Source organism: Mytilus californianus, unplaced genomic scaffold, assembly GCF_021869535.1.
Source record: "Mytilus californianus isolate M0D057914Y unplaced genomic scaffold, xbMytCali1.0.p SCAF_75, whole genome shotgun sequence".
Lineage (NCBI taxonomy): Eukaryota > Metazoa > Mollusca > Bivalvia > Mytilida > Mytilidae > Mytilus > Mytilus californianus.
The window spans coordinates 498,008-520,981 of NW_026262729.1; the positions used below are offsets into that span (position 1 = coordinate 498,008).

Genomic DNA, 22,974 nt, shown 5'->3' on the forward strand with positions numbered 1-22,974 from the left:
GGTTTGAGAGGAGTTGTGATGACAAACTGTTGCAGTAGTACATTAAAGTAAATAAGTTCAAAGGGGCGTAACTCCTAGAAAAATAATTGAATCGTAATTTCCTGTCGATATGCACAACTACATAGTATGTCCTTATTAATTAAAAAGGTTTCGTGAAATTCTGTTGTGTGGTTTGAGAGGAGTTGCGATGACAAGAAACAGGACTGACGGACGGACTAATGGACGGATGGACGGACTAACGGACGGACAGGTCAAAAACATTATACCCTCCGCAACTCGTTGCGTGGGGTATAATTATATTCTTCTCAAATTCAAGCTTTCTTCAATCAAACAGACCAGTTGCTTAAAGCACCCAAGCAAAGGTGAAAATGTTGTAGAAATTTTTTATTTTCTTTCTTTCTTAGCTGATGTTAACACAGAATAAATCTAAAGATGGCTTTAAAGATAGACTAGCAATCTTTATAATGGTTTATTTTTAGTAATTGTCACATAATAATATAATGTAAATGATTAAATAAAACTAAATGCTTTCAATTTTTCAATATATATAATAACATTATTACATTCACAATAAAATTACTACATACAATGAAATCTGTCAAAATTCCAAAAATCTATTTGTTCTAATCATTTAATTCACTATTCACTTTCTTGGTAAGAAAAAAATATTTCCAAAATATGAGTTGGACAGGACATGGGATTTTGGAACAAAAATTCTGATCTAAATTTTTGGTGAACATTTTTTGTCCAATCTGAGTAGAAAATAGATTTTGTCTAAACATTGTCCAATTTATCATATCACCTGGTTTACGATGCATTTTTTTCACCAAAAAAGAAAAATGCAATTATGTATTATGAAAAAGGACTGTGGCTTAACTACTACTAGCTAGGGGGTGTTTACCTTGACTACCCATGAGGTAGGTACACTATGTCTTCAGGATTTTGAATATGTATTAATGATTTTGAATATGTCTTAAGAATTTTTAATGGCTGAATTCCAATTCAAATTACATGTTATGAAAACAAAATTAGTACATACAGAAAGACAAGCTTAAGTTGGAAAGACTCAGAAGATGTACAAGAATTCAATTTGTAAAAGTAAATATGAATAAAAGAAGATGTGGGGTATACTTCAATGAGGCAGCATCCCGACAACACAAAAAACCAGATATCGGCCTAATTCAAAATATGTTTAGATTTAACAGATTTCAGTGTATCAAATAGCACTATACAAATAAATGGTTTTGGTTCTTGGACGGAAAAATTGTCAAAATGGAATGTACCAACAAATTGGATATGTATGAAGCAATATACTGGTTAAATCTGAGTATTCTTAAACAAATTTGGTAAGAATAAATCTCAAGCTCCTACAGACAATTTCATTTTTTCAGCATGAAGCCTTATTTTCTTTTTAAGTTTAATTTACACAGTTAAAACATGGAAAACAATCCAACAACAAAATCAAATTCAAATCTTTAACTTGTTTTTTTTTTATCTTGGATAAATCTTTTGAAAAAAAATCCCCCCAAAAAGCAAGATTGTCAGAAGTTTTACACAAAGTTCTATGATTGTTTAGGTCAAATATGTACAATAATAATATCTTTCTGTTTAGGTTTTGTTTTTCAAAAACCCCATTTTAGTTTGCTGTTTTGTTCTCTTCATATCCATATATTAAAGTTGAATTCTCATACCTAACTTACTGAAAACAGTCTGCAACATTTTGAGAATTCCTCAGCTTATTTTTTGATATAACAGGCTCAAACTTCAAGTACAATAATACTTCCCTCCTAATATTACATTTATAAATTATAAACACACTGTCGTTCATGTACATAGAACGTATCCCTGTCTACATTTGATGGTTATACACCTCTCGTCGGTATGACATCACAATTCAATCCACATTTTAGTACTGTCTTTATATTGGTTTATGCTGCTGTCTCTGCTGTGTTATCAGTAAGATAACATACACACATCTGATCCTTACTCATCAGCAGAATGGTATTACCCTCTGTATGCCATAATAAACCCTGAACATTGAATGAACCTGCAATTGTAAGATATCATATTTTGTCATTTTAGGGTTATCCAATGAAATTCACAAATACTGCACCTGATCTATTTGAGTATGTAATTAGTGTACATAATTTGTTAAAGAATAAATATAGAAAAATATTCAACTAGTGACTGAACAATACATTAATTCACGAATGTGTGCAGCACATAAGATAATTATCACTTTTGATCGGTCACAAGTCGATTTTTTTTTATATTTGAATTTTTGGATTAGTTCATCTATTTATCAATAAACCATGAACTTTTTAATGGAAATAAAGTAAAAAAATCCAAGAAAAGAGTGGTGAAATAATCAGGTATTTTCACATGTAGAATTATCTGTTTATATTTGGTGAACTGAAAATTTTTTGTTGCCTGGAAAAACAAATTTCTTAGGCAATTTAGAGCTTCACATTTTGTAAAGAAATTTTGTCTATGTTGAAGAACTATATGTTGACCTGGAGACGTCTTTTTTTCTTTGTGTTTAGGTTCATATCTCATTGACATATGCCTAACATCTTCTTTTTTTTGTGGTTTTCTATGATAACTTTTGTGATCATAAGAGTTATCTACCTTATAACAGTTTTTTTTTTTGAGACCATCTCTTTCTTCAAACTATTGTTTTGGGCATTTCTGGTAGTGAATAGGTACAAAATAATAAATCTTTAGTTTTTTCATCTGATACTGTCGATTCATTATTATTTCTCAAATCTTCTTATATCTAGAAAAATTTATACCCAAGAAATAAAAGGACCCAAAGCAGTGCTTGAGTGTGAGACTTGTTTCTCCATTTTTGTTAATCTTTCGTAAAAAATTGTAATAATTTTATACCTTCAACTGGTACCTCCACTGACAAACTTCCTGCAGGAGACCACATATATAATTTGCTTGTACCAGTAGCTACAGCTAGACGTGCTTGATGAGGATCCCACTTAACAGCTAAAACAATAAGAAACAGATCATTTAACAAAATTTTAAACATCACATAAAGTAATAACTTAATAAAAAGGACAATTTTGACATATAAAATGTAGCCTAGATGAACAAGTTTGAAAACATTTCTGTTCTGTTAAAACTACCATCATGTGCTGTACAAATAGTAAGTTATCTGAGATGCATTTTCCACAGTCTTGAATATTGTCTGATAAACAAGAGACCAAAGATGTAGTTTAAAGCCAGGATGCTGTCGCCATTAGAAACAGCATACCCAAGTCTCGCTTAATGACTCTGTCAAGGCAAGACAAAAGCAGGGATTTTTCCCTGAACTCCCATTTTATCTTAAATTAGAACAAAGACACATGAAGTCTCAGTTCTATTGCATATAATTTGATTGGTTGAATAATAATCAATTATGCACTAATAGATTATCTTTTGTAATAAAGATCCATAATGCTCCTGGTACATTATTGAAAGACAAATCATAGACCATATTATCTTACAAACTTACATTTGATTGGTGAATTAAGAATCATTACTGTACAAAGTGTCAGAATACAAACCAGAGGCCCTATGATCTTACAAACTTACATTTGATTGCTGAATTAAGAATCATTACTGTACAAAGTGTCAAAAGATAAACCAGAGGCCCTATGATCTTACAAACTTACATTTGATTGCTGAATTAAGAATCATTACTGTACAAAGTGTCAAAAGATAAACCAGAGGCCCTATGATCTTACAAACTTACATTTGATTGGTGAATTAAGAATCATTACTGTACAAAGTGTCAAAAGATAAACAAGAGGCCCTCTGATCTTACAAACTTACATTTGATTGGTGATTGGTGAATTATTATTGTACAAAGTGTCAAAAGATAAACCAGAGGCCCTATGATCTTACAAACTTACATTTGATTGGTGAATTAAGAATCATTACTGTACAAAGAGTCAAAAGATAAACCAGAGGCCCTATGATCTTACAAACTTACATTTGATTGGTGAATTAAGAATCATTACTGTACAAAGTGTCAAAATATAAACCAGAGGCCCTATGATCTTACAAACTTACATTTGATTGTTGAAGTAAGAATCATTACTGTACAAAGTGTCAAAATATAAACCAGAGGCCCTATGATCTTACAAACTTACATTTGATTGGTGAATTAAGAATCATTACTGTACAAAGTGTCAAAATATAAACCAGAGGCCCTATGATCTTCAAAACTTACATTTGATTGGTGAATTAAGAATCATTACTGTACAAAGTGTCAAAATATAAACCAGAGGCCCTATGATCTTACAAACTTACATTTGATTGTTGAAGTAAGAATCATTACTGTACAAAGTGTCAAAATATAAACCAGAGGCCCTATGATCTTACAAACTTACATTTGATTGGTGAATTAAGAATCATTACTGTACAAAGTGTCAGAAGATAAACCAGAGGCCCTATGATCTTACAAACTTACATTTGATTGGTGAATTAAGAATCATTACTGTACAAAGTGTCAAAATATAAACCAGAGGCCCTATGATCTTCAAAACTTACATTTGATTGGTGAATTAAGAATCATTACTGTACAAAGTGTCAAAATATAAACCAGAGGCCCTATGATCTTACAAACTTACATTTGATTGTTGAATTAAGAATCATTACTGTACAAAGGGCTAATCTTCTGATGTCCCATATCCATAATGTACCTGGCATATTATCTGAAATTTAAATATGTAACATCTTTTTAAAATTCCGACATGTAAAATGCTACCCTGGGGGCATGATTTCAGATGTGTTAAAATCGTATTTTAATTACTGTCATTGCTACATTTATTTTTAACTAAATGTAAAAGTGATGGGAATAATTTTAAGATCATTCTCGCAAAATTTTGTACATGTATATAGTGTTCTGCAACTTTGTAAAATTCATCAATACTTGTCTAGCTGTTTAGGAGGAGTTGCATATTCAAGAGAATATTGTCACATTTTTCAATATAGAAGTAATAAGAAGCTGCTGAACCAACGCCTTTGTGGTGAAGTGAAGGTAGAGTCACTAAAGAGGATACCTGAAGATATGCAGGGTTGTCAATAAAAATAAATAAATAAAATACCGCTGGATTGACAACAACACTTTAGTGAACTGCAAGTTTTATTGTGTCGACTAGTTTCGCCGATTAGATCGGCGTCTTCAGGACAAATTATATAGAAATTACAATCCCTGAAGTATAAAAAAAATGGTATCTAAATTTTAACGTCATAATGTGTTTACTCCATTGTCTTTGTTGTTCCTGTTTTTATACTTCAGGGATTGTAATTTCTATATAATTTGTCCTGAAGACGCCGATCTAATCGGCGAAACTAGTCGACACAATAAAACTTGCAGTTCACTAAAGTGTTGTTGTCAATCCAGCGGTATAGTATAGAAGTAAGTAAATTCTATTATCTTCCCTTTACCACATACGACCAGGTTTATATTCCTTTATGCACATCCTCTGTTTGTGTTTTACAACTGTGTAAAGTCTCAATATCTGTTCAGGAAGAGTATTGCTTACAAGGCATATGGCTAGACAAGCAGACAAATTCCTACACGCCTCCCAAAAACTTGGCAGGGGCTATGACTAATGGCTGGATTTAAGCTTATATTTATATTTAGTCACAGAAAAAGGTCCGAATTCCTATTTTATCTATAAAATCTTTTATACTGACCATTCCTAGTATACATGTATTTACAATCACAACTGAAAGCTACCATCCCAACTCCTATCTTTGGATTAGCTTTGTTTATATCTGGTTTGGTGATGGGTAGTTTTATGTCACCTTGCTGTACTTCAACTGAAAAGAAAACCAAAAATCTTAGATATATAAATAAAAGTACAATAAGCAGTATGTAAATTATTGACAAAATAATGACAAAATAAACATATAACTTTAGACAATTCTGTATCTTTCAACGCATGATTTGTTTAAATCTAACCATCTATGTCTTCAAATTTTTTTAAAGAAAAAAATATATGTTTTTATATAATACACTGTATATATATAGCAAATAATTGTGACTGATACTGATGTTCATGAAATGTATCGGTATATGGATCAATTTCATACAATCTTTTTACACATTTCTATATATTTTAAGCCAATTGATTTTTAAAAGTGAAGATTAAAGGAGTTCTTAAAGAAAACCAATAATGATGAGTGCTGCTAGCTATGGCAAAGACATTGAAAACAAAATCAGTTTATATAGATATAAGAAGATGTGGTATGAGTGCCAATGAGACAACTCTCCAACCAAGTCAAAATTTGTAAAAGTAAACATATAGCAACATGTGTATAAAGAAAAATACTGAAAACTATACATGACATTACAGTGTCCAGACACCTGACATGCTGGACAATACTTAGTTGTATCTAAAGAACAATAGTTTTAGCAATGGGAAAACATAGAGACTGCTCCCTTCAGGCAATGTCTAATTCAAGTAAATAAAATTTAAAAATACATCAAGCCAATGCAAACTCAAACTATGAGTGAACTAACAAAAGGAAACACCTGCCCCAAAATACTATTAGAATATTGAAGTAAGTAAATTTGATTATCTACCGTTACCAGAAATACATTATTTGATGTACATCACAGGAAGTGTTCAACACAACTGTGTACAGTTTTATCAATATTCCTCTAGTTCTTAAGGAGGAGTTACACTTTCAAGGCAGACAGACAAACAGACAGATGGACAAACAGATTAGGTGGTTCCTATCCAAAAAAAAAAGGAACTTGTTTCACAGAAACACATAAACATATACAACAAATACTTACATTTGCTCTGTGGAATGAAAAGTGTTGCTGTAGGGGCATCAATATTGTCTCCTGGGGGCAAGGGAGCCCTTGTTTCTACTTCTTTATATACCACCTGAAATATTTTTCAAAAAATCATCTAATTAAATCTGTCTCCTCAACGAAATAAAAACTAAATGAAAATGACATGGAACCATGATTAAGCTTATTATCTACCCATGTATAAGCCTATTTAACTGATCTGAATTCTCCACCCTCCCCCTAACCTGTAACATTGGTGTTACAGAACAACATAGGAACAATTTGTTTCCTGATTATGAATGAAATATTTTTCATTGGACATAAAGCAAGCAATAATTTAATCTACCATATACCAAATACCTTGTAACAGACATTACCAATTTACACTTCCAGAGCAACTGAAATTGCCCCCAGTGGTTGTGGGGGTTTATGTTGTTAAGATTTTAGTTTTTTATGTGGTGCATTGTGGACTGTTGTTTGTTTTTTCCTCGTTTTTTCAATTTGTTGTCATGGTTTTGTTGGTCTCTCTTAGACTTATATATAAGTTTTGATTGTCCCTTTGGTATCTTCCCCCCCCCCCCCCTTTTTTTTAGAACAATTGACAACACTGACTAATATAACTCGATACTATTTTTTTTAAACTGTTACAGACATTAACTGATCACAACAATACTTGAACAAGTGCTACTGGATGACTTATATTTCAAACTGTTGCCTAGTTACAGATATTAACTTTTCCACTTTACTACCATTAAGTGTTGATGAATGACTGTTTTGTTTAAATTTCTTGCCTAGTAACAGACATTATCTACATACCACATTACTACAATCCAGTATTGCTGGGTGACTATGTTCTGCTACTGTCTTCCATGTAATGTGGTTCAAAATTCTCACCTGTAACACAAAAATGGATAATTTAACAGAAGGCATTGCTTGTGAGTTTGTCCCGGGGGGGGGGGGGGGGGGGGGGGGGGTTACTGACTATCCTTTCGGGTATAACTGTGCCGACAGCACTTGCCAAATCATACCCTGTTCTAACCAGAAAACATTGAAAAACATACCCTGTTCTAAACAGAAATATTGAAAAACATACCCTGTTCTAGACATGCTCAGAAAATGTATACCCTGTTCTAGACACGCTCAGAAAATGTATACTTTGTTCTAGACAGAGACCTATATGTTCTAGACTAGTTCAGAAATATACACCCTGTCACCAGACAATTCATTAATGTAAGCAAAAAACATACTTGTGTCAATTTCCCGTAGACAAATACTTTGTTTAAAAAAAGAATCTTTCTCACCAGTAGGGCATGAAAAAGCGACCCTGTTCTAACCAGCAGGACATGAAAAAGGGACCCTGTTCTAACCAGCAGGGCATGAAAAAGTTACCCTTTTTTGCGGCACACTCGTACCACCAAAAAATATAGGAAGTAACTCCCCCCGGGGAGTTTGTACACTTTTTTGTGTTTCTATCTGCATGGCAGACGACCCACATCTCTTTTTATTTGTATTCTGTACAATAATCAGAATCTGAAAACAAGGAACAAATTCTGTCATAAATCAACTTAATTCAACTTTAAATACTGACTGCTTAACTAATAAAAGGAAAAAGAAGATTCTGTCTGAACAATTGATATTTGTTTAGGCCTTGTGTAATTCATCACTATAATCTAGTAAGGATCTTTTATCAGACTTGCTTTTACAACATGTTTAAATTTTGTTAGTCAAATAAGAAAACCAACCATGGCTAAAATGTCCCCCAACTTGGTGGCCAAGGGAAATAACTCTAACTCCAATTATGTTTAAAAACTTTGTATGCTTTCGTGTACATGTACTTTGGAAAAAATATGTCTGCTAACATGGACTAAGACTTTTGCCTCTTGTATTGAATTATTATATTTTCCCGATCCAGGAAAGAGTGCTTTAATTTTTCGGGAATTCAGGATGACACTCCTCCTACTGCCCCTCTATAAACATCATTTCACTAAATTAACAATTGAGTGAATTAGTTGCAAAGCATCACAAACTACTGATTGACTATAAAAGCTTCAAAAAAAAGAGTTGATTTCAAAACAGAATAACTAAGTTTTAGAAGTTCCAAGAAAAGTATTTAAAAGATAATTTCACATTTCTAAAGAATATAAATTAACATTAATTAACTATTTCATGTCTCAGATTTCTATCAAGAGAAAATTGTTCTCACAAAAAAGAATCAATAATTATCAAATGGCTTCTGTGATCTGTAAATACCTAAGAACAAGAATTGTACACATGAGAGCGCTAACAATGCAATTTTCCATACATTTAATGTTTCCAAGGGACATAACTGTTTTAAAAATAATTGATCGGCACTGATTTTCAAACTCGTCCAAGACATTGCTGATATAAACCTATGATATAAGTTTCATAAAAATCTGGCAAGAATTGAACACATGAGAGCGCTAACGATGCAATTTTCCATATAATTAATGTTTCCAAGGGCATAACTCTTTTAAAAATAAATGATCGGCACTGATTTTCGAACTTGTCCAAGACATTGCTGATATAAACCTATGATATAAGTATTATAAAAATCTGGCAAGAATTGTACACGTGAGAGAGCTCACAAGACAGGACGGACAGACGGACGCCCGATGTAATAAAGAATATATCCCACAATACTGTATTAATTACCATACTAGCATTGTCAAATCTTTATCTGCACGCATAATTACTCAATATAAAAAAGGAAGATGTGGTATGATTGTCAATGAGACAACCCTCCACCAGAGACCTAATGACGTAGAATTTCTCAACTATAGGTCACAATATGGCCTTCAACAATTATTTGATGTTGCTTTATTCAAATACTTTGTTTCCCTTTTGTAAGAAGTCTATTTGTGCATGTTAGCTATATCAAAAGACCCAGTCATATATTTGTTTATCAAGACTAAAAGTTTGTTATTTTGTATTACATAATATTTACATTTACCAGTTCATATCATTTCATCTTTTTTCAAAGGTGTTTTTCACAAATTGTTTACATGTTCTTGTGAGAAGACACTGTTTTGACTGAATCAATTTGTAATATAATGTGTCAGGGTAGGGTGACATGTGTTCATGCAGACTGAGTCTAGTATACAATGCAGGGTTCATATTCATATCACATTTACATTTTATGCATGTAATATTTGCCACTGGACATTTAACATCAGTCCATGATTCATCATCCAATTTGTTTTGTAGTTGGATATATCAGGACAGTAACATCTAACTTAACTGGGATGGACAGAGGAATGAATGAATGAAATGGTATAATTCTTTTTGGCAAGTGGATAGTATAACATAACAAAATTAATTACTGATTTCTAGTTTTTGATCTAACAGCAATTCAACAAAAAGCAATATCACATTAGGGAATTTTTTAACTACTTTCCAATTTCTTTGATCCTACATTAATTAAACAAAAAAAACAAAGAAATATGCAATATTACACAAATAATGTAATTCTATGATGTTCCAACTGAGTGAAAATTACCACACATCTCTTTTAATTCCTACTATAGGGGGTTTCATCAATCATATATTTAATCATTGGAACACATATAGACTACAAAGCACTAAAAATACCAGGAAGGCAAACATATTTTATTATCTTAGAGCAACTATCATTATAAACTGAAAGAAGGCACGAGACATGCTTTCTAATCTAATGCATTAAACTGCGCCATAAATATAAAATCAAAAACATTAATCCAAACAAGATGAATATTTATTTATGTTTATCAAAGCAACTTTGCCCTTTCATGGTATCAGTAGATCATAACACTTTTAAAATTGCAGTTCTGATCAAATTGTAAAAATATGCAAGATTACAGGTACATAACATAATTGTTTTCTATGTTTTTTCTTTTTTTTTAATCAAGGTAGGTTCATCTAAAGTCAAATATTAGAATACTATTTGCAGAAATACCAACAGAAAACGATGTAGGTGGTATCCTGTTTTTAAACTTAAGTACCGACCCCTTGGACTCTTTTTCCAGGAAAATCCCCAACAACATTTAGTCCAAGTTGATTGCATATGAATAACGATAAATCAGGATAAAGTGTCGAAATAATGATTTTTAATGGCAACTAGAAGTGAACTGAAAGCTAAACATGATAAACAATGAAAATCTGAAAGCCAATTAACTCGGTGAAAAGACAAGAGGCTCCATGGTGATGTTTGCTCACCTAGCTACTTTTTTAAAAAAATGATTCAATTATGTTAGCAGCATTGTCTGTGATCATATCCTACCAGCAGGCCAAAAATCTTAATTTTGCAGGACAACCTTAAATACTATGACCTAATCTCAATAAAAATTGAACATCATGACAAAAACAACTTGTAAAACAAGATGATACCCCTGCTATAAGTTTTTGGTAAACAGTTGATGAGCAACAGTTGTGACAATGCATCACATAGTATAGCATGCTAACAAGAAGTGTCATACCAAATTGCTGGAAGCTCTGATTTGTAGTTTCTGAGAAAAAAATGTGATGAAAATTTATACTTGGCCATTATGTGTAAGAATATATAAGTTTTCGTTAAACAGGATGTTGATGACCAATGAATGTATAAATGCATTACACTGTAAAGCATCACACTGTAAAGCATGCTCGGTGCACGTGTTGTTTTACACCAAATTCAGAAAGCTTAGATTTGTAGTTCCTGAGAATAATGCAATGAAAACGCAGACAGACAGATGTATGGATGGACAGAGATAAAGCCGTATACTCGTCCCACTCAGAGCAAGAGTATCTTTATAAATTGTAAGAAGAACATTAAGAATGTTAAGGATGGTGTTTTTTAAAACTTCAGAATGTATCATCTTTGCATTCTTTTAAATTTAGCGATAGTTTCTCTGCACTTTTTTCCCCCTCTTTAATTTGATCTTGTATTAGTATATCACACCCATTATAAATTCCGTCTGCACAGACCTTGACACAACATCTACAGCTATATTTTACAGTTGTTTTTATAGCCTGAGCTGCATCTATTTAACTTCTGTTTAAGTATACAGATTATGTTAATTTACAAGTCAGCTTTTATAAATATTGACAGTAATGTCTATGCTGACAGGACTTTTTATTCACATTCTTCAGTTACCTAGAAAAATCCATGAATAATTTTAATTTTCAACATTATTTATAATCATTCCCCTTTAAATTGATTACTGGGTTGAAATTTACATTTCACAAAAATCTGTTAAATCTTTTATTCAATGACAACCCATAAATATCTACACGACAGCGATGACACTTCAAAACAAAAATAAACAAAAGTTAGTAACTAGGGAAACACTTAATGCGAGTGTATGCTTTATTTGCATCAATGAATTTGAAAGAATTCTTCTGATTTTATATAGACAGGACATTTTATATACCCATTGAAAATTGTGAAAACTGATGCACTCGAGTGTAATGGAATCCTCGTAGTGTGTGTATCAGCTGTTACACGATATGACCAACAAAAAGATTATAACAGTAGAAAACCTTGTCCTAAATGGCACATTAAATGGTCCAATAATGACTGATCATGATGGAACAAGTTTTACATTTTTTCCCAAAAAACATTGTTTTTTCTTTATTCCAATCAGTTAATCCCTGGACCCTATTCCAGCAATTTAAAAACATGAATGGTATCAATGTTACTGCACCAGATGTGCATTTTGACAATCAATATCTCTTCAGTGATGCTAGAGGTAAAAATATTTGAAATCCAAAACCTTTACAAACTTGGAAGAGCTATCAAACCAAAAAGGACTTTAAGTATAGTAAAATCAGTTAAGCTTCTTTCTGGATTTCTTAATATTTTGTTCAAATCTTAAAGAGGCATAAGCTGTCAAAATCATGTTCACTGATTTGACTCAAATTCTCATATTTGATTTATAACATACTAAAACTTATTTCCAAATTGCATGTACTCGATAATATTTATCAGAATTTCGTGTGTATTTTAGACTAGACGCCATCTAATTAACTATCCAGATTACCTCCGAAGGTTGCCGACGGTCACATTACCTGATATAAACATAAACACAAATATAAATAGATAGCGACCTCGTGCAATTAGATTTTTCTATGTCTGTTTGATTTCATGTTATAGGTTTAAAAAATAAGTTAATCATCATTTTTACCTGTATAAGAATGATTTTTTGTGGCTCGAATCAGTCAACGAAATGGTTCACCTTTGTTTCACTTTCAATGTTGACATTCTTTTCCTTTTAATGGCTAAACACGACTAAAACATGTGTAACCAATCTCTAGCTAATGGGTTAAATTGAAGGTCACATGAATACGGATTCAATGAGGTCGAATTATTCACTTGCAAGTGAATAATTCATCAGCAATGTTTCTTTGCTTACTTTGACAAAATTGGACCAAATTGGCTGCTAAAAGCTGATTATTATTTCATTATTTCACTTTTGAAAATTAATTATTTCTTATTTGGAAATTAATGATTGAACCAAACTAAATCATATTCTAATTTTTTTTCATATCTGGTAGCTAATGCACCTTTAACAGATTTTTTTTTTCTTCATTTTTTAAAGATTTTGTTTATCTTTTATTTTGCGTTGAGGAAGGAATTGTTAAACATTTTCAAATAAAATAATTTTGAATGCATATTACTTGAATTGATATAGAAAGTCCTCTCTGAACCAAGGCTTCCAAAACGGTCATATATTCCGGACATTTGTATAATGTCCGGTAAAAGTCCGGCTGGGCAAAGCACGAAACGGTCATCTACTTTTTAGTTTTCAAGGCTTTCTTATGAGACGGTCATTTTAACATAATTAGCGATCTTTTTGACCCAACCTTTTGCCTTTAACAGCCACACATTTCCGGTCATAAAAGTGACATGATCATAAAGTACTATCAAAACAACCCCTACTTTAATACCTTTTCATTTTAATCAAGGCTAATTAGTTGTCGAACAGCTGCAATTTACCTGTTCAATTGACAGGTAAACTATTTTGAACCGGACATTGATCGGTCTATTCAAAGTTATTTTCTTATATTTCACCGGTTTGCATCTAATTAATTTAGTCAAACAGATTTAAATTATCAGAAATACATTTTCAAATATGATTTGATGAAAAAATTAAAAAGGTGAAAATGAAAAATCGTCAAAACCACGTTGTTTGAACCAGAGACATGTCTCTGTTTGAACTAGTACAAGTGTGCGCATGTGCGCAGGTGTGAAATTTAATTATGCATCCTAATTTCTTCAAACAATACTTAAATTGTCATTGATGCCTTTATCTCACGTTTATTTCGAATATTTTCTTGAAGAAATAACGTAGAATGAGCTACTTACACTCATTCATGCTTTGCAAACGTACACGGAATTTACGTATCCGTCTCTGGTCCGTGTTTTACCATTGTCAAGACAACATCCGGTATTTTTAAAAACGAAAGTAAAGTGTTTGACAACGTTATTTTGCACAAATAAAGAGTTTAAGGCAGATATAAGTACGCTAATGTTGCACACTTCGAATGATGCACTGCCAATTTAACAGTTTACGTCAGAACTTCGAATTTGAATCAAAGAAAGTTTAAATTAAATAATATCGGTTTTTTTTAATGTCAATCATTGGGATGGCCAACTCGGCAACTGATTACCATAATTGCCTTTTGTTTATTTAGTCTTTAGAGATTAAAATCGGGATAGTATATAAAATGTCCGGCTGGCTAAAAATAATTTTGGAAGCCCTGCTCTGAACATGCTCTCAAGTTACCACTTACAAGGGCTTATGAAATCAGCTTTTCAGGAGCACAATTTTTTTAATCTTTTACATGCCCTTATTTGTACATATTTTATGTACATTATATCACGAATAAATGTCGCTGGAAAATAAATACACCTCAAAAATAAATACTTTTACCACTTATAGTCATATTTCTATCCTAATGGACTTATTTGTACTAGTTGGACTGACTGATTTGTACTTCTGTTCAAACTATTATTTCTAATGAATGGAAAGATGATCAGTTCAAAAATTTGTACCATATAAAATCAAACTCCATATCAAGGAATTTCGATACCATTAAGACTACTCCCATGAAATCAATACATTTCTTCTTCCTCAAACATAAATTATACAAATTGACCCACCTGTTCACATAAAAAATTCAAAAAGATCGGTCAAAAAAAGTTTATGTCCTTCCAATGGAAGATTACGTTGGATTTATCATAAATACAAATTAACTGATTAACTAAATCGAATTTCCACACTTTACAAATTAAATAAAAATTATAAATAAATTTGCTATGCTTTATGAAATGGGTAGTGAACTCTGTGATTACTCATTCTGTGTGGTCCATCAAACATTGAATAATTACTATAAGAAATTTTTAGGCAATTTTTTTCTTATACATATCAATGGCAGTTTTAAAAGTCAAGTGTATCATATTCCTAATAATTAGAATGCATACCAACATTTTATTTTTTTTTGATAACTTCATGTGACATCGGCTATAAGTAATTCTGGAATGTACCAGATATATCATTTAAAAAATCACTTAGTTTTTGCAACAGATTTTTTCAGGTAGATAATGTTGTTAGACCAGTAAGAAAACTAAGCCTTCTACAGAACTGAAAAAATTATCTTGTTTTAACCTGAAACTTAAACCACAGTCCATGACCATGACCCTGACCTTGTATCTATGTCCTTCACATAAGGTTCTATATTCTTAACATGGATTGTACCATGTTTGCTAAACTCATATTCTATTGTACCAGCTCCATGACCTTGACCTTGTAATTCTATCATTAAAGTATTATTTCATCATTTTACAAATAAACCAATTACTACATATTGTATGGTCCTCGTGAGTGTTACAGTACCATTCCTAGTTTTGACAAACGACTCTAATACTCTTGCTGTAACATCAAGCATGCTTCAGCTTTAAAAAGACATTTATATTCAAATATTTGCAATCAACAATCCAATAAATGCATTCTGTCACATTCGAAGACATCAATCAGACCTTTTATGAAGCAAATGTCTTAGTTTACAAACACTTATCACAACGCCTAATGAATTTTAATGTGCATCGAAGACATTATTGTACCATGTTAATCCTAACCAATTTGATGAAGAATTAAATACCATATTGTACGCTTATCATCAAATTAAAATTTTACAACATTCCTTAATAAATTATTGCCAAAACTTTATTTTGTATTGAACTTTAAACGCCTTTAAATGGTACCCTATAATATTCATTATCATATCTTTTTAATAAGAATTAATATATGGTGACAATTAATAGATACAGTTGCCTTTCTTTTGGCCGAGCATCTGATCATATTCACCATCTGATGTTCCGTTCAAACGAATTCTCTGTATTATATTGTTCATTTGTTATTCATATCAGTATCATAAATAATATACAACAGAAATTATAATACTTTTTATGTAAATTAATTGCAATTTATTCATATTTTCTTAGTTGAGGGAAATTTTAGCAAACGAAGAAACAATCAACTTAAACCTCCCAGTGAGAAATTTGATTTTTATAATTTCTATAAATCACCGATTCTGATCCTATCTAATTGGCCAAACATGTATGATGCAACATAAGCTCTATGTAGTACTAATCTTTTTTTTAATTCCAGTGCCTCATTTACATTATCTGTATTAATGTATGACACCTTATCAGTTCCCTTTAAGTCTTTGAAATAAAATAGCATGTACATAAATAAAATAATGAAATGGCTTCAAGTGCATTTAAAGATGCACATTCAAATTTCTCTAACTGTATGATTGTATGAACAAAGGATTCTATTTGTAGAATGAAGAGTCAATTATTTTCAGAAAAAATATTTTCAACAAAACATTTCAAATGAGATGCACATTGATGATGATTACACTGTATTCCATTGTGGTACCAACCTTTGAGTATGGATTGCATGAATATTTATCACAAATATCTTTTAAGCCCCATCAAAGTATCATTGTAACAAAATCGGTAATATAAGATTTCTAAATGCATGCTGTGGATCCAAATGTCAACAATATTTTGTCTACCTGCTCTGATATGCACAATACTGAGTCAGCTGAGAGTAGAAAGGTAAACTTATGTTCCTTAGCTGACGCTTCAATATAAAGATAAGACAATGTGGTATGAATGTAAACCCATAGACGGACAAAGATGTGAACATTTATGCAGGTTCAACAATGACAAAACCCCATACAGTATAGTCAGCTATAAAAGGCCCAGGTATGACAAAATGAGAACTATTCAAAGAAAAGAAGAAAAATAAATGGTGAATGTGTCCATGGGACACACCTGATGCCCCGGCTTGCATATCACGTTATAAAGGAGCATAACTCCAGAACAGTAAAAGTGAAGTAAAAATTCAAAACTTGATCTGTTTTTTGTGGTAATAAGCATTGTGTATAAGTTTCCTAACATTTGGTAGAGGCAAACTAAAGTTAAAGAACGGAAACCAGTTTCAGGACATACATATGGACGGACAGATGTACGGACAGAAAAGGATAACACTTAAAGCCCTTCCGGTGACGGCAGGGGCATAAAAAGGCCTGGTTTATAATACAACATTGAATGAATAATAAACAAATACAGCAGGCATCAACCATCACTGGATTACAGGTTCCTAACTTGGGATACCCACATAAAGAATGTGACGGGTTTAACATACTTGTAAGCATTCAACACACCCCCTTTAACCTGGGAATGTTGTGTAACTACACACCATAAGAACAAACCATCAAAATCAGTTGCAAAGTGCTTGACTCATCAGATCTAAACTTAACAGAAATGCTAATAGCTAATAACAAAAATACACAACACAAATTACCAATCAAAGAGCACTAGTAGTTACTGAACGTTACTTCAAAGCCAAATAGCAACTAATAAGTAAAAGAGAGGCGAAAGATACCAAAGGGACATTCAAACTCATAAGTCAAAAATAAACTGACAACGCCATGGCTAAAAAAGAAAAAGACAAACAGACAAACAACAGTACACATAACACAACATAGAAAACTAAAGACTGAGCTAAACAATGTTCTCCCAGACCAAAATGTCAGTCATTACAACTACGATGAATTCAGTATAAAGATGCAATAAGCAGTCTGAGAAAAGCATGACCGGTTTTGACAATATGTATTACTGATACCTACTTTTGAAAGTAACCTGTTTTAATGAGTCTAGACCGATAAACCATCTTACTAATCTAAATGAAGATTTTCAAAATGCTATGCATAAATATTTCAAATTTTGAAAGACTTATATGGCTTTAGAAATACCATTTTACCAAAATAAAAAGCCTAAAATTGTTGGCAAAATAAGTAATGTTAACAAAATGCTTTCAAGGCAATGTATTTGCTGACATCAGTTTTGCAAAGGTTCTAAGACAGAACAGTACTTGAATACTGTTAATTTCCTTGCAATTTATAAATACAGCTAAGCTAAGACACCTGCAAGTATCTTATTACTTTCTGAAATAGTTCCCTGCATTAACTATATGGCTGGATACTTCTATAAGTTGGAACTATCAAGAATTTGTGACGACAGTTTCTGTAACAATATTCGAGGTCATATATAACAAAGAGTTAGCAAATTTCAAAATGATATGCGTCCTTTGGCAAATATTAAAAGAATAAATCTCAATGAGTCATTCCTCCAAGGAAGATTTAGAAAGTGAAATATGAACCAAAGGAAAAGAACCACCATGTTATCATGTCTACAATCTAAAATTCTTTAAGACCTTTTTTTTCAAATATTACGTTTTTCTTATAAATTTTCCATAATTCCTATTACATAACACCTCTGCTTCATAAATTCATTATCATTTATTTTTGGCGATCTCATATTTTGACTTTTTTCTGATTATAGATTCAAGAAATTTAATAATTAAATACAGCTGGTAACAAAAGTAACTGTTACGTGATAATGATAAGTATTCATGCAATATATTAATTTAAGCTTTTTCAAAATCATATTTCACCGCAACAGAAGCACATCGTCATTCTGGGTGGACTGCAATATAAAACTTCACTCATACATGATGATTCAAGATTTACGAAAAAATCTGCTCAATAATAGTACACTTAACCTTATTATGGTAAATTTGAAACTCCAGTTAATAGTCTATTTGAAAATTACCAATTTAATTCTGTTATTTCACAAATTTTTTCCCCTTAGCCAATCTTAGACTGGTTATAAACCAGACAACATGAGCTGCTGCCCATGAAAAGCAAGATAAGTTGAAAGTGATTAAAATGTTTTTTTAACTAATTTTTAATGAAAAAATAACTATCAATATCAACTTTTTAGCTTAACAAAAGATTAAATGCATTTAAAAAATTAGAAAAAACTCAAAAATTACACACATTATGCATAGATATAAATTTGCTCTTTCCTCTTGCTCTACGTTTGCGTTCCTCCTAGAGGAGGGATGACACTCTGCACACGGCACGCAGATTTGTCTTATATTATCGATCGGTCACGGTGGTATTGTGTCATTTATATCAAACTACTCGTGGTGTGGACACCACCGATAATGATACCTGGACAAGCGAAATTTGTTGAATCAGTTAAAAAAACAAGAAATATACAGAAGGGCTGATTATGCAATATACATATACTTTGTACATACATAATAAACAAATTTGTTAGTTATTTCTTGGCAATAAACATATTTATATCCAAACTGACTGTTTATTACCAAGGGCTAATTTCGACATCGATAATCACTGAATTCTCAATTTATTCAGTCGGTTTTAAGTTTTTAATCGGGACAAAGTTTTGTAAAATACTAAATCTTAAATATTTCATTATTTCGTCATTTGTCAGTAAACAAAATAGAGATAACCGTGCCTAGAGAGAAGGCAATTTAGCAATCCAATACACAAATAATGCACGATTTAATTATGAAAAAACTATATTTTTTCATGATGGTTATTCCTAAGACAAAATTTTAATTTTGTTTTCAAAATAATTAAAATACATAAGAGTTTATATGCCTAAAATAACATAATTACTCGTGGATTTGACAAATATTTTGGATATTTTACTTACCGGAAATCATATTTTAGCGACTCATTACGAAGCAACGGCTGGAGACTTAAGGAAACTTAAGAAGATTTAGAATGTTCGAATAGTGTTCTTTGATTGACATAAATTTGAATGATTTTCATGTGCCGACATTTGTAAAATTTACAAAAATCTGTGCCTCTTGATTTCGCAGAGATCGAATAAAACTTCCTGCCATTACAGTGAATTTCTTCATTGATAGAATTTACTTTAAAGATAAAAAACATAAAGAAAATGTTTCATATAAATTGATCTTCTATCATTGATTAAACTTTTTGTTTCAAAACTTTCTATATTTTCTGCGAGTGCGAGAGAGTATATTTGATATAAAAACATGAACAAATCGATCTTTTCCAGATTCAAAATTGTTGAGGGACGCTAAAATCATACCACGTGACCTACAAAAATTTGCACACAGCACCTAATGCTGTCGCCCCTCCTCTGCGTTCCTCCAAAGGGAAACAACTCATACAAATAAATCTCTAATTACAGCGTTAATTAAGGAATTGGAAAGTTTAAAAATAAGATGTGGTATGATTGCCAATTGATGTGACAACTCTCCACCCGAGCCCAAATGACGTAGAACGTTAGCAACTATAGGTTATCGTACAGCCTTCAACAATGAGCAAAACCAATACCCAAATAGACTATTTCTATCAAATTTTGAACTTTTTTCCATCTTATTTGAGTGACTCCAGTTAGTACCTATGGCAAATGATTACCTTAATATGTTGTTGCTACTGATAGATTGATTAAATGTTAAATGTGAAACATGTAAACCAAGATTTAACAAATTTCAACATGTGGCAAACACAGGTGCTGTGTTTACACTTTTGTTTATATATGGAACAGAATTTTAAGGTAATATATCAGCACTAACTTTATCAAAAATGAATAAACCCTTTTATAGTGAAGTCTTGAATTGACCATTGCTACATCATGCAATACTGTTTTATATATACTATCAATCTTTGGTGCTTCTTGATATTTTGTAAAAAAACTTTTCTGAAGATAAGTCATACAAAAAACTCACATTTTTCATATAATGAAAAATTTATTTTTTAAAAATATCTGTTTTTAGTTGTGGTATTCACCAAAATAAAATATGTGATGTCATTTACCATACGGTACAGCTAGCCTGTATGCCTAAACTATTTCATATTTGGCTAAGAAATGTAAAAGACACTTTTATAAACTCTATGACCAGTAGAGCTTAACAAATAGTACAGACACCTGTCTCATTGTTAACATGTACTGTACATCAGATATCTTTGGGTATTGCTGTTGTAAGGTTGCTGTTTCATTGATTTATACCCCAAATCTCCCTTAGTCTTAGTTGTAGAGATATCCTAGACTTTTTAAATATAGTACCAGTATATTTAATGATGAATCCAAGTACAAATGCATGTCGAAAACAATTTTTTTTTTCTATTGCTGAACACTGTTTATTACAAGTATTTGTTGTATTTCAAACATACAAATGCTAATCCATAAAATTAGTATTTTTAGTTGACATAAAACAAATGTAGACCCAAGTTTTTACTTTGTACTGAAATATTTGTTGTAGAAAAATTCAAGAGAATCTATTTATTTCATTTGGTGTTAAATTTCAGGGATTCAAAATGTTAATAAAACCATCAAAAACCAATAACTAAAGGACTGATTATGCTTTCAAGGTAGCTGTTTGTATTTTCATGGTGTAATTTTTCTTTACAAAATTTAATTTTTTTGTTTTTTATTCTTATCAAAGGTTTTTTTTTCAATATTATTTACTAATATTCAAATTGATAAGAAGTCATTTCACAAATAAAACAATTCAGCAGACAAAACATGACAATTAAAAGTCAAAGGTTTTTCAAGTGATACACAACAACGCAAAAATGACCCCCTGAGATACAGACATTGATTTGTGTTGATTTAGGTATGTTTATCACCTGTATAAATAGGTATAACTGTAGTTGAACCTACCTATACATATATCTATGGAGAATAATCTACCCATCATACATTTCCTAATGTACCATCTATTGTATGGTACAATCCTATAAACCAGGAAATCTTCAGTCTATCCTTTTGCAATTATTTATGACCATTTCATAAACTAAAGCAACTAAAACTTTTCATCTTTGGAATGTATAATGTTCAAGATGTTTTTACAAGAACAATATCTACAGAACAAGCAAGAGTCAATATGTCTACAACTTTTAACATTCAGTTCCTTTCACATGAAAATCATGGTCATCTGGTCTAAAAGTCTTTATGTTTATGACACAGTAGTCTCCTTTTCAAGGGTAATACTTATCCACTTCATATAAGAGGTAACCTATGGCAATAGAAGTAATTCAGTCCTAGACTGTTCAGGGGAGGAGGTCATCTCTGATGAAAGGACCATATAACTGAATGTATGATGAGGAGTTGGGGACTGGTGAAAGAACCATATTACAGAAGGTCTTATGGGGACCAATAAAAGGACCACATTACAGAAGGTCTGATGGGGACCAATAAAAGGACCATATAACAGAAGGACTAATTGGGACTGATGAAAGGACCATATGACAGAAGGTCAGATTGGGACTGATGAAAGGACCATATGACAGAAGGTCAGATTGGGACTGATGAAAGGATCATATAACAGATGGTCAAATGGGGACTGATGAAATGACCATATAAAAGAAGGTTAGATGGGGACAGATGAAAGGACCATATAACAGAAGTCTAGATTGGGACTGATGAAAGGACCATATAACAGATGGTCAGATTGGGACTGATGAAATGACCATATAACAGAAGGTTAGATGGGGACAGATGAAAGGACCATATAACAGAAGTCTAGATTGGGACTGATGAAAGGACCATATAACAGATGGTCAGATGGGGACTGATGAAATGACCATATAACAGAAGGTTAGATGGGGACTGATGAAAGGACCATATAACAGAAGGTCAGATTGGGACTGATGAAAGGACCATATAACAGAAGGTCAGATTGGGACTGATGAAAGGACCATATGACAGAAGGTCAGATTGGGACTGATGAAAGGACCATATAACAGATGGTCAGATGGGGACTGATGAAAGGACC

General features: G+C 31.8%; 1 protein-coding gene across 1 annotated transcript in view; it reads right to left on the reverse strand.

The window, feature by feature from the left end:
• Positions 1-455: 455 nt before the first annotated feature.
• LOC127710376 (WD repeat-containing protein WRAP73-like) overlaps positions 456-22,974 on the reverse strand; it is a 58,010-nt gene continuing 35,491 nt past the window's right edge. The window contains exons 9-14 of the mRNA XM_052216203.1: positions 7,619-7,696; positions 6,803-6,896; positions 5,695-5,820; positions 4,623-4,706; positions 2,887-2,994; positions 456-2,047 (exon numbers count right to left, since the gene is read on the reverse strand). Coding sequence (XP_052072163.1) covers positions 1,929-2,047; positions 2,887-2,994; positions 4,623-4,706; positions 5,695-5,820; positions 6,803-6,896; positions 7,619-7,696 — 609 coding nt within the window. The 3' untranslated portion in view covers positions 456-1,928. The remainder of the gene's footprint in view (positions 2,048-2,886; positions 2,995-4,622; positions 4,707-5,694; positions 5,821-6,802; positions 6,897-7,618; positions 7,697-22,974) is intronic.